Below are 12,419 nucleotides of genomic sequence, written 5' to 3'. Positions count from 1 at the left end.
TAGTTAAGGGAGCTTCAAATCTCTTTTAAGGCCATCTATTTCTAGTTAAAAAAATAAAATTTTATCAAACTATTCTCTTCATACAGGTGCTGCACATATGCCAGGAACTGATTCAGTGGTTTCATCCAAATGTAAAGTAAAATGTGGAATTATTTCAACATATAATAATAACTACTGTTACACTTATGTAAGGCAATAAAAATATTTTTGGCAAAAGCTTGTCCTGCTTTCTTTTTTGAGCATAATTTATGTTTTACAATCTTGTTGGCAAAAGTGTGACCTGTGTCTGTTTTTGCTCTGGTGAGTGCAACTAAGAATGATGCCACTGTCATTTTTGTTCTTTTCTCTGTTTTGCATGATAACATTAATAACTTTCACAAGGAAAAGTATTAACTAGCAAATATTTCTGAAAAACTCAGACAACCACAAAGATTCTGAGCATTATTTGAATAAAAAACTAAAACTTCAAAGTTTTTTTTTTTTTTTGCCAGTATTACAATCAGTACCCAAGACACCAGGAGAGGAAGTATTCTAGGCTCACTAAAATGTAACTTCGAGACATTTATTATCATACTTTATAGCTGCACTTTTCTTTACTGGCATTTGGTTTCACCTGCCTGGCAACATGCATTCATATTTTATATTTTAATTGAAGGACTTTTCACTAGAAAGATTCATAATATTATTCAGAATTGTTGTTTATATATTGCTATTACTATTGTTTCCCACAGAAAATGTAAATCAACACAGTAAGAATAATAAAGAAAATCCCAAACTTAGCAAATATAAACAATATCATATGAATGGCATAAAATGTTAGCCAAGATGAAGTAATCTTTTACAATTCCTGTATAACGTGCATTGCCTTTAAGAACAAAATTATTACTAAGGACTTTACTGTGAATATAAAGTTAATCTTACTAGTTCAAATTTATAAAAATGTAAGGTAGATAAATTACATCATCTGCTTTCCCTGTGAAAATGTCAACCTGTCTATGGATCAGTTATAGACTTCTATGGACTACCAATGACACACATACCCACTTTACTATAGGAAGAGTTTGTTAGATGTATTTATAATGCCTATATAAAGCCCTCATATTTATTTTCCACTTTAATTTCATTCTCATTTTCCTTAGCAAACTCTAAAAAAAAAAGGCTGGTGTGTTTATTTGAACAGATATCCACAACACATTTACATTTCCAGACCCAACTTCTCCCCCAGCTTTCAGACTTAGATGCCTGTTAGACATCTCTGCTTGGATATCTCAAAAGCATCATCAACTTACTATGTCCATAATGGAGCTCATGGATAGTCTTCTGCAAAACTAGTCCACCTTATTATAACATCATTCATTCAATTGTTCAAGCCCAAACCTAAGATTCAATAGAGTCTTCTTTCTTTGACATCCCATATTGCCATCCAGTTCATTAATAATTTCTGTTGACTTTCCTCTCAAGAATATATATCTGGAATCAGACAATTTCCCATTTTGCAGCGCTGCCACCTTTGTCCAAGTTGCTACCATCTCATCTCTCACTCAATCTACTCACTACTTTATCACTAGTCTCTCTTTGTTTCTACTTTTGTACTCACACTTGTAGTCTCATCAAAGCATCCAGACACACATTTTCAAAAAGCAAATAAAATCAGGTCAGAACTCTCCAGAGGCTTCCTACCATGCTTAGAAAGAAATCCAATGTTCTTACTATATGGCCTGCCAGGCCTATGTGTTCTGCTCTCCAGCTACCTCTAGGGAGCCTACCTTGCTTATTCTACTGCACACATATTAGCTTTCGGTTTTTGCACTTGTGATTTCTTCTGCCTGGAACACTATGACCCCTGATATTTGTGTGACTGTTCCATTACTTTAATTAGCTTTTGTTGCTGACCATATTAAATAATAGAGCTTCAACCTGACCCCTCTAATCCTGCTTTATTTCTCTCCAGTCTTGTCACTCTGATATTGTATTGTGTATTTATTTATCACAGTTTTCTCCCACTAGACTGTGAGTTCCATGGTGGTAGAGACTTTGAATTCATCATAAGCCACATACTCAATGAGCAGAGGTATATATTTGATGTATCCTGTCCTTCGGTTACTTCTGTGGAAAGCAGAATTCTAAGACATAGAAGAGATAGTAGAATCTCTAAAAAGGAAAAAAATCGGTCATCAAATTTCGGGGGAATGGCACTCTGTGAAGGAAGAAAACAGAGTGTAGGAAATTTGGCCTTGGTCTACAGAGTGAGCACAGGAGTGACAACTATAATCAAGAGGACGCTCATGCAGCTTTGAGATATTTTATACCTTTCCCACTGAGGGGAAGCTAATGCCAAAGAATCCATATACTGAGAAATTTCCTTACAGCCTTCAATCAAATTCATAGGTTAAAACTCAGAGACGTTATTATGGTTATGTACTTAAGTTGTGTTCAATATTAACAAAAATTAAATAGTGAACACTTCACCTGATAAATATTTAACACAAGCACAGCATAAGTCAACAAATTCCAGCAAATGTCAAATTTTACATGCATTGCATAGGCACCAGTTTAAATCTGTATTGAGAAGTTTTGTATGTCTTTACCTTGGTCTTCCCTGCCTAGTGACTAAACTGGTATTGTTGAGGCAAAAGAATATACATCAGCCACAAGAAGAGTTGTAAAGAGAAAGGTGGAGTAACACAAGCATTCATTGGAGGTGCCTGCTCTATGCTACAATAAACTCTCTAGGTAGTCATTGGTTTCAAATGACTTTGGAGGGAATAACAGCAGGTAATTCATCACTGAGGACTTTGGCAGGGCAAATGGATTTATGGACTTTAGGTTCTAACTAATGAATTATTACCTGGTTCCTGATGGGGAAGGAGTAATGGGTTACCAAGTAAAACAATATAGCTTATAGATCTCAAGTGGCTTCCCTTGTAACCAATTAAATTCATTAGTTGAATGGTCCATCCCACCACAAGTCGATACAAAATTCAAATAGTCATTTCAACATACTTGTTTCACCTTAGTCTTCTTGAAACCATTAGTCAAGAAAGGATTACAATGTAGATTTGCTAGAAAGGCATACCAGCCTATCTGTATATTTTCCATTGCCTTAGACAGTAATGTTTAGTCAGTAGGAGGTTACTACTTCAGATTTACCTAGGAGAGAATTAGTTAGATGTTCTTTTCAGACAAATTCAGCCCCCATTAATGATAACTATTTCTACCTGAATTTCCAGGTGGCTTCATGTGACCACTAAATGACGTAGGCTACATGCAACAGTCACCTGCTAGGCAGTCCCTTCATTGGTACCAGAAGATCAACATTTGGTTTTATATGAATGTATAAATCCTGGCTGGATCTAATTTAGCAGGCTAAATCATATTTTATCATCTGTCCAAGTAGCTAAAAACAGGAAATTAAAATGTAGTTCCAATCTTAACAATTTCAACTGTTTGTGTAGAGAAGACATGTTTTCTATGAAGAAGACATATGGCTGAATTTAGTTATTAAAATTTTAGTGCCATACCTCTCGAATAGCTGTACAAAACTCACTCTGAAGCACTTTTTTGAGGGATTGTAGCTTGTGCACTGGTACTTCTCCAGATTCCTGTAGTTTTTCCAGTAATTCAATTGCTCTTGCAACATCTGAATGAAAAAAAATGAAAATAGAGAAACCTAGAATAAATTGTATCTCATCAGCTCAAAGTACTATTATTCCAGTTGGATGATGACATTGAAAAGCAAGTGGAATTAAATTGCATAATCAGAACTTATATTCATAGCTTATTGGTCTCATCTTTTGGTAAAAGGTCATTTTAATTTGTTCCACACATTTGTCACTTCATACATTTTCTTTGATGGGATTTCATGTAATTTGTGTCATACAAATGAATTTGAATATTATGTCAGTAAAGAGTTGGACACATGTTTATTATTTATTCTGATACTCCAATAACAAAACTAATCCGTCAATTTTACCTCTGAGGTGCTTCCTTTCAGTTCAGCTTTTCCTTTCCCATTTCAATTTGTCATAGCTACAACGTTACATGTATTACTATGATGAATGGATTGCTGTGTATCTCCGCAGTCTGTCTATAAACTTCTTGAGGGTGGGAACTTGTCTGGTTTGGTTACCATTGTATCCTCAGGGTATGGTATATTATAGTGATTAAAATTAACGCACTTTTTCCATTTCACTGCCATTGCATTATTTCAGACCCTCGTCATCTCTCCTCTGTCCAATTGGAATTATTTCTTCTCCTCCAGCCTCTTCAAATGGTCCAGAAAGTTATTTTCCTAAAATAAGTCTGATCATGTGCCCATCTACCAGCCTTTAAAACAGTACTAAGCAAGAGTTTTCAATAACAATTATTTTAAATCCTTCTCTTTCACTTAACAATATCAAAGGTTAATGTATTAAGAAACATGTAGTCTTTTATAGCCATAAACTTTAAAATTCCCTAGATTATTTCATATTGCCAAGAGAAAATAATTCAATAAAGGGTCATTTAAAAATACTTATGGGTGATCTCTTCTACCCTTGTTGCTACAGTAAATAACTCACTGAAAAGCCACTTAGGCATTTATGTTATAGGATATGAGGTTTTCGATTCCTAAGTGCCTAGCTCCAGAAAGCGTCCCACATCCCTGCCATCGGCTTATAAATTTATCCATTCACTCATCCATCCAGTATTTTGAGTTTCTGTTATTAATGCTTGGTGCCAGCTTAACAAGAATACGATACTCCCTTTCAAAGCTCGCAATCTAATGAGAAAGAAATATAATAGCACAGCCACCTACAATAAAATTGTTAGCACCTCAGAATCTGGGTGGGGTTAGCATAGGTGTAAGTATCTAACTGAATAAAATAACAAAAAGTGACTTTGATGGAGACTCTCTTTGAAGTAGTCATTTTGATTGCCAATTGTGGGCCAAAGTAGCACAAATCATTAAATCAATGTGACACTGCCAGTTTCCAAAGTCTGTCTTTCAGTACATAAACAGGAAGTCTACACAGTCAATTGGACAAAACCAGACACTTCCGTAATCAATAAGGTAGCAAGCAGAGATTTTATGCATTTCTAACTGCAAAAGATACTCTACCTAGGCTGCAGTAAGCCATGATTGCACCACTGGACTCCAGCCTGGGAGACAGAGTGAGACCCTAGCTCTAAAACAACAACAGAGACAAAAATTCTACCTAGATGCCCATGGATGCATGCAACTCTCAGAGCTCATTATTTTTTTTTTCCCTAAAACTCGCTCTTCTTTTCCTTTGTTCCATATTTCCAAAAATTTCTTCCCCCTAACAAGCCATCCTCTCAAGCAAAACTATGGTGTGTTTCACACTCCTCTTGCACACACGTAGTCAGCAAGTGCGGTAGATTCTATCCTGGAATTGCCTTTTGTAAAGAGCCCTATCACTCTCATGGAGGTCTTCATTTCTCGCTTGCAGTACTGGAACATCTCCTAACTGATCTCCTTTAAATTAGTCTTCTTTTTTCAGTCTGTCTAACACATTGCTTCTATAGTAATTATCCTGAATGGTAATCCTAATTATTATTCTCCTGCACATAAAAGCTTCCCTGGCTTCCCATTCCCTACAGAGTAAAGTTCAGAGCACTTAGGGTTACATATAAGGCCCTTAACAGCTGACTTCTTCTTGCTCATTTCAGAACACCTCCTCCTGTCCATCCTACAGTGGGGCCATCCCAAATTTTTGCTATTTCTAGGACATGCCACAGAATTCCACACCTATGTCTTGTCACATGTCCTCACCTGTTCCTGAAATGCAATTCATTCATTCATGCAGTAGTGCTAGCCCTGGGCTGTGCACAGGAGACAGTGGTGAAGGAGATAGCCCCTTTCTCTTGCTTTCATGGAACTCACAGGCTTGAGGGGCAGGGGTCACAGACATGCAATAAAGTGGGTGTGTTCTATAAATGAAGCATTACGGGCTTGTCCATGGATGTATAACAAAGACATTTATCATCATCAAAGAAGTCAGGGAGGATCTATTTGTGGAAATAACTGCTAAGCAGAGTCCTAGGTAGGAGGTGTAAGTGGAGAAGGAGGGAAGAATGTTCAAGACAAAGGGGATAAATGCAGATCAAAGGCTTGTTAAGAGAGTGTGGGATATTCAAAGAAATAAAAGGCATTTATTATAGCTAAAGCTGAAAACAGGGTGAGAGTAGCAAGATATGAGTGGCGAGAGATGAGGTAGATAGAAATCACATCATGATGGGTGTTTAAGGCCATATAAGGGCAGACTTGGCTTAAAAACCATCTCCTCAACAATGTCTTCCCTGACTCTCTGAAGCAGCTTCAGTTGCTATCATGTCTGCATTTCCACAGTTCTTTGTTCACTCATCTATTATAATAATTACTATCCTCTGTTTGCATGTACATCTCCCTCCTTTATCTCCGTGAATGTATACACTTCTTCAGATGTCAGAAACAAAATATTCGTTGCATCCACAGAATTCCACGTCCCTGTGTCCTGGCACATATCATCCCCTGTTCCTAAAATGCAGAATACCTAACAAATGTCAAGTGTTTAATGCATATTTGTTGAATGAATGAGGGATTCATTGATGAGACTGGCTCAGGAAGGCAGGTGTTAGAGGTCTGTGTCTGTGTGAACCTGTAACTTCTCGTGAATCGAGAACTCCAGATTATTATCAGCCTTGGTTAAGCCTTGCTTAGATCTGGACTAGGAGAAAAAGGCAAGCCTAAATCTGCAGGCTGAAGAGTATTAGCGACTACACTGGGTGAAGTCCAGCAAAATTGAAAATGATACTATCCTGAATATTTTTAGTAGTTCTCAACCTGAGCTGTGCATTGAAATTATCTAGGGTGCATTTAGAAGTTATTAATGCCTGAGACCTATGCCAAACAAATTAAGCCAGAATCTCCAGAACAGTGGTTTTCAACCTTAACTGCATATTAAAATCAACCAGAGAGGCTTTTAGAAACACAAACGCCTAGGTCGGTCCCACCTGGAGAGTTTCTGATGTGATTGGCACAGAGTGGGGGGCTGGGCATGGGGCTTTTTAAAGCCCTTCAGGCGATGCTAAAGTGCAGCCAAAGTTGAGACCACTGCTCTAGTTCGCGTGGGTAATTTTAAAGCCCCTGTGTGATTCTAATATGCAGCCAGGGTTCAGAACCTCTGCTACATATTATTGGTTCTATACGCGAATGTGTTTAAGAGTCACCCAGAAGAGCTTATTGAAATGCAGATGCCTAATCCTTACCCCATTTGAGAGACTTTGATTCAGAAGGCGTGAGGATAGGGCCCCGGAATATGCCTTTTAAGTACATACTCAAAGTGATTCTTAGTAATTGTTAGTTTACAGACCCCAGAGAGAGAAAAGTGAATGAAATGATTTTTTTAGGTTTCTTTCATTCCAGAATTTCAGAAGCCCTTGTACTATTATTCTTTAATATAGTGTGTAACATGGTGCTGAATGGGATTCTTTGAGGAGTTTCAGAATAGTCCTAAAAGCCCACAGATGATAGCAATTAGTGTTAAGGAGGTCGTTAGCAAAGGCTGCTCATTGGAATCACCCGTGAAGTTTTTTTAACCTGCGCTACTACCACAGACCAATTAAGCCAAAATCTCTAGGAGTGGAATCTACTAAACAAGTTGTTGTTTTCTTAATTTTTGTTTTTTAGCTTCCAGATAATTTCTAAGACCATCAAAAGCTGAGAAAAATATAGTTCAAAAAAGAGCCATCAAGGAAACCAGACATGTCTCCATTAAGACATAAAAGCTGAGCCAACCCTTTTCTATTACACCACAGGCCTTTCCCAGTCCTCATAAGAGGTCACTGGGAGATGAGAGAAAATTCAAGAATTGTTAAATCATTAATTTGACACAGTACTGGGTCTTTTGCTTCTCTTCCAACAACTAAGTAAGGAAGGCTCTGACAGAAACAATTGTAGCTAGTGGGCGTGCCTAAAAGAAGGGAGACTGGCATCTCTTTCCTTGTGGCACAGGCAATGAACTTGGTGACCCGCTTGCCCTCTCTGTCTGAGCAGAGGGAGACAGCTGAAAAGCAGTGCCCAGTGGAGCCTAAACCATCCTGGGGTACCCCTTAAGCCATCTAGTGGGTACCCCTCCAAGGGAGTCTTGCAGTATAATGTCAGGGATACACAGCAGATGGTAAAAGCCAACAGAAGTCTCAAAACCAGAAGTGGGAGAGATCAAGTTCCTTCAGCCAGGCCTAGACGTTTTGGAAACAAATAGGTGGGAGTGATAAACGGATATGAGGCTGGAGTTTTAAACAGAATTCTGATTCCCTTAAGTTCTGTAAGAATATCAGAAACCTGCAAGGCCAGGTTCCAGAAGGAAGCAAAAGAAGGCTTCGAGTCAGCAACATACTTTTATTCTTAAATCCATTGGAATAAAGTGTGTGTGGTTTATTTATAACAGTTCCCTTAGGTTCTTGTTCAGAACCTCCTGATGCTTGTTTTATGAAACTCTCCTATCACATTTGATTAGTAACAGAGAAGTTTGGGTTTACTAGTATAACTCAGATCAAGAAGAATATTAGATAAGAACCGGGGAGGCTGCCAGGTAAGCACAATGAAAGCAAGAAGGATTATTTTCCTAGAACCTACTCCTCCTATTGTCTGCCACCTCTAAGGAATATCACTCTCCCAACGCATATGGCAAATACTTTGCGTATTACACTTGCCTCTTTGCTCTCCCTCACAGTCCCCATTCCATTAATCCTTACTCCTAAAAGCAATAATAACTGTAGTAAACTTTTATTGAACATCTATGATATGGAGGTCATTTTATGCTAAGAGCTTTGCATTTTTAACCCATTTTATCCTTATAACAATCCTTATAATGCTAATGAAAATATTGAGACTTATAGAAAGTTTAAGTAATTCACTAACAAGTAGGAAATCTGGGTTTCGAATCTAGATCTAAGTGATTCTAAACCCTGTGCCTATTTTTTTTTTTTCAATCATGGCTTTACTTTTAGAAGCTTCTTCTTTGACATTCAGTACTTTAACCATAGCTCTGTACTCTGTAGGCTTTCTTGGTCAGAGGCTGAATTCTTAACCTTTCTCACCTCAATAAAGATTCACCTTTATTCTATTTATCAGTATACCTCTGACAAGTAGTATTCAATGATCATCAGAGTCAACTGGAGAGCATTTAAGTGATAGACTGGAGTTGTTCTTAGCCTTCACTGCTCAGTGGAATTATCTGGGAGCCCTATAAACACAGATGTCTGGATCCTACCTCCCCATATATACCTGTATTTCTGACTTCCTCGGTCTGGGGCATGGCCTGGGAATCAGGATTTTCAGGCACCAGTGATCATAATCTATAGTCATGTTGTGAATCACTGATGTCGAGCCCTGAGGTACACACTGGGAATTCTAATAACAATGTTACTTCTAATACTAATTACTGTCACATATAGTGTTGATTACGTCCTTGTTCTAAACATTTTACTTCTCTTAACGGCACTCAGAGGGAGGTGCTATTATTATCCCTGTTTTATAGAGGAGGAAACTCAGATCCATAGAGTTAAAATTACTTCTCTAAGGAAAGAACTTGTAAGTAGTGAATCTAGGCAATACGGCTCTAGAATCTGGGCTCTGTTTGAAATGTGGCTCATGAATCCAAACACTTAAAATCATTCCAGGAACCTCTCCTTCTCTAAGCTAATCTGATCAACAAGTCCTTGCTTGAGGTTCTTAAATTTTAGTTAACATACAAATTTACCCCTGGACCGTTTAGAGGAGTTTTCCCTTATTCTCGAGGAGTATGTTCCAAGATCCCCAGTGGATCCCTAAAACCACAGCTAGTACTAAACTCAGATGTCATCTATCAAAACATGATTCTGTTCATGTCTTCTACTCACAAATGTAAAGCCTTTTCCACTGTAACTAAGCGCTTATCATGCACTGTGGCCATAGCTTGCAGTTTAAGGTGCTTAACAGACGTGAATTTCTTTTTCCTTCTTCACAATTTCGTGGGTAGAAGATTCATTATTACAGTAGATCTTAGTGACCTCAGCATCTGACGTTTTTTTTCTTTCCCTATTAAGTCGATCTGTTTCACCTTTTTACTTAAAGGAAGCACTTTATGATTTCTCTTTGGCATATCCAAATTGCCAGCATCACCGTTCTTGCACTTTGTGGCCATTATTAGTAAAATAAGAGCTGCTTGAACATAAGCACTGTGATACTGTGACAGTTTAGCTGATTATTGAGATGGCTTCAAGTGGCTAACAGGTGGGTAGTGTATGGATACCCTGGACAAAGGGAAGATTCAGGCAGGGTGGAGTGTGATGGTGCAAGATTTTCATCACACTTCTCAGAATGGTGCACAATTTAAAATTTATGCATTGCTTATTTCTAGAATTTTTGATTTAATAATTTTAGATTGCGATTGACTGAGGGTAACTGAAATTTTGGAAAGTGAAACCACACAAAGCAAAACTACAGATAAGGGGATATTAAAAATTGAGATTAAAAAAAGAGAGGGAGAGGTGGAGCCTTAAAATCTGTTCTTTCAGTACTCATCTCAGATGATTCTGATGCAAGAAGTGGTTCACAAATGCACTCTGCAGATCACTGAGTTTAATACATGGTCCAGAACAAAATGAGTTAATGGCCATCATTTAGTCAGTGCTTACTTGTCTCACTTAGATCACCATGTAAAATCCTTACTATTACATCAAGAGATTACTATTATTTATACTGCACAGTTAAAGAAAGATAAAAACAACTAAGGCTCAGAAAGATGAATCATCTGGCCCAAAGCTATGCAGCTAACGAACGGAGAGGTCAGAATCCAAAACCAGCTGTGTTTGACTCCAGTGCCTGTGCTCTTGTTTATTCCTCTACCCTGCCACAGAAAAGGGATTCAAAATAAAATCATAAAGATATGGCAAATTTATTTTTTAGATACAGCAACGTGGACCATTGTGAGCTTGGGTAAACAGTTATAACACTGCCGAAAGCCTCATATTACATTATAGTATTACCAATGTGTTTACAGTGATGACAGTGGATCATTGAAAGATGACCACGTCATCATCAATTGCCTGATAGTAAAGTGCCACATTGTCAAAAGACTTCCTTCAAAATAGCTGGAGCATTATAAACAAAACAAAACAAGAACAAAATATTAGAACTTAAAAATATTAGAATTTAAAAGGGATGAGCTTACAGTGATCTAAAGGAGTTCAATTATCTTTTCATTCTCTAATGATGAGTTTTCATGAACTTGATTGACATTTAGACTGTGGAATTTGACTTATGATGCATCCAAAGCTGGAACGTGGATAACGATGCAGCTGGGTCATTTAAAGTTACTGTTCACTAATTCCACAAAATGTGTTGAGCACTCAAGCTAACAATATGAATTATCTATCCCAAAGCCATCCACAACCCTCTAATCGCTTGCCATCTTCTACTACAGAAACTGAAAAGAGAATGCACTTCTTTTTCCAGACTCTACTGCAATTTTGCCAAGTTGTTTTAAGTGTAAAGTCACTGGGTATGGCTTCCAGGAAGGCCTTCGAAATGGACAAACTGCTGGCATAAGCCTTCAACATTTTCATCTTTGCACCCTTCCTCTTTCCCCTTTCTTTTGACAGATATAATTCCTTGAAGTGCCTTGGAGGTAAAACTCCCATTTTGTGATCACGAAGATAACTGCCATGTGCTAAGGATGGTGGAGCAGGAAGAAGGAAAGGACACAGGCCTAATGTCCTCACTGAGCTGTTGAACTAGCCCTGAACTGTCCAACCCCATGATGCTTGTCTGTGAGAAAAAATATATGCTTCACTGTTTGGTTATCTGTGGCTTTCAACCAAATACAAGCTAGCTGCCAGGAGAGCAGGTGACTTTAAAGGTGCTTTTCTAGGTTTCCGGGATAATATTGATGCTATAGAGACACTGGAGTAACCTACAGTGGTCTTTTGATTAATATCGTCATGGAAGCCAATCCGGGAAAGGTCTGGGAAATGACCTATGGACTGAGACTGGAAACGTCAGCCATGTAAAGATCCAGAGGAGGAGCATCCAGACAGGAGGACAGAAAGGGCAGAGATGCTAAAGTGAGGGAGTAAGCCTACATGTGGAAGGTCAGACAAAACCAGTGTCAGTGGAACACTGTAATCAAGGCGACAAGCGATAGTAACAGTGATGTTCTGGTGAATAAATAACACTAGCTACTGACTTATTACTAGTTTTTCGAGGTGCCTAAAAATTTTACCAAATAATGTTCATTTTAAAAATCTAATACAACAACAGCACATGTGTACCAACAACATAAAATAAATGGTAAATAATGCTTTGTACTTCTATCACTGTGATATGAAAGGAAACTGTCAATTTAGAAGTTACTAATGAGACATGACAATCGATGTGTCCTACTCATCTGACCCTC

The 12,419-nt window shown here is 37.9% G+C and overlaps 1 protein-coding gene across 1 annotated transcript in view; it reads right to left on the bottom strand.

Moving 5' to 3' along the window:
• The window catches only part of LIN7A (lin-7 homolog A, crumbs cell polarity complex component), a 148,632-nt gene that overhangs the window by 94,569 nt on the left and 41,644 nt on the right, over positions 1-12,419 (bottom strand). Inside the window, exon 2 of the mRNA XM_003259597.3 lies at positions 3,522-3,640. Within this exon, the coding sequence (XP_003259645.2) occupies positions 3,522-3,640 (119 nt within the window). The remainder of the gene's footprint in view (positions 1-3,521; positions 3,641-12,419) is intronic.

The sequence above is a fragment of the Nomascus leucogenys genome, chromosome 10 (assembly GCF_006542625.1).
Source record: "Nomascus leucogenys isolate Asia chromosome 10, Asia_NLE_v1, whole genome shotgun sequence".
NCBI classification, from domain to species: Eukaryota; Metazoa; Chordata; class Mammalia; order Primates; family Hylobatidae; genus Nomascus; species Nomascus leucogenys.
This window is presented reverse-complemented; position numbering and strand designations above follow the sequence as displayed.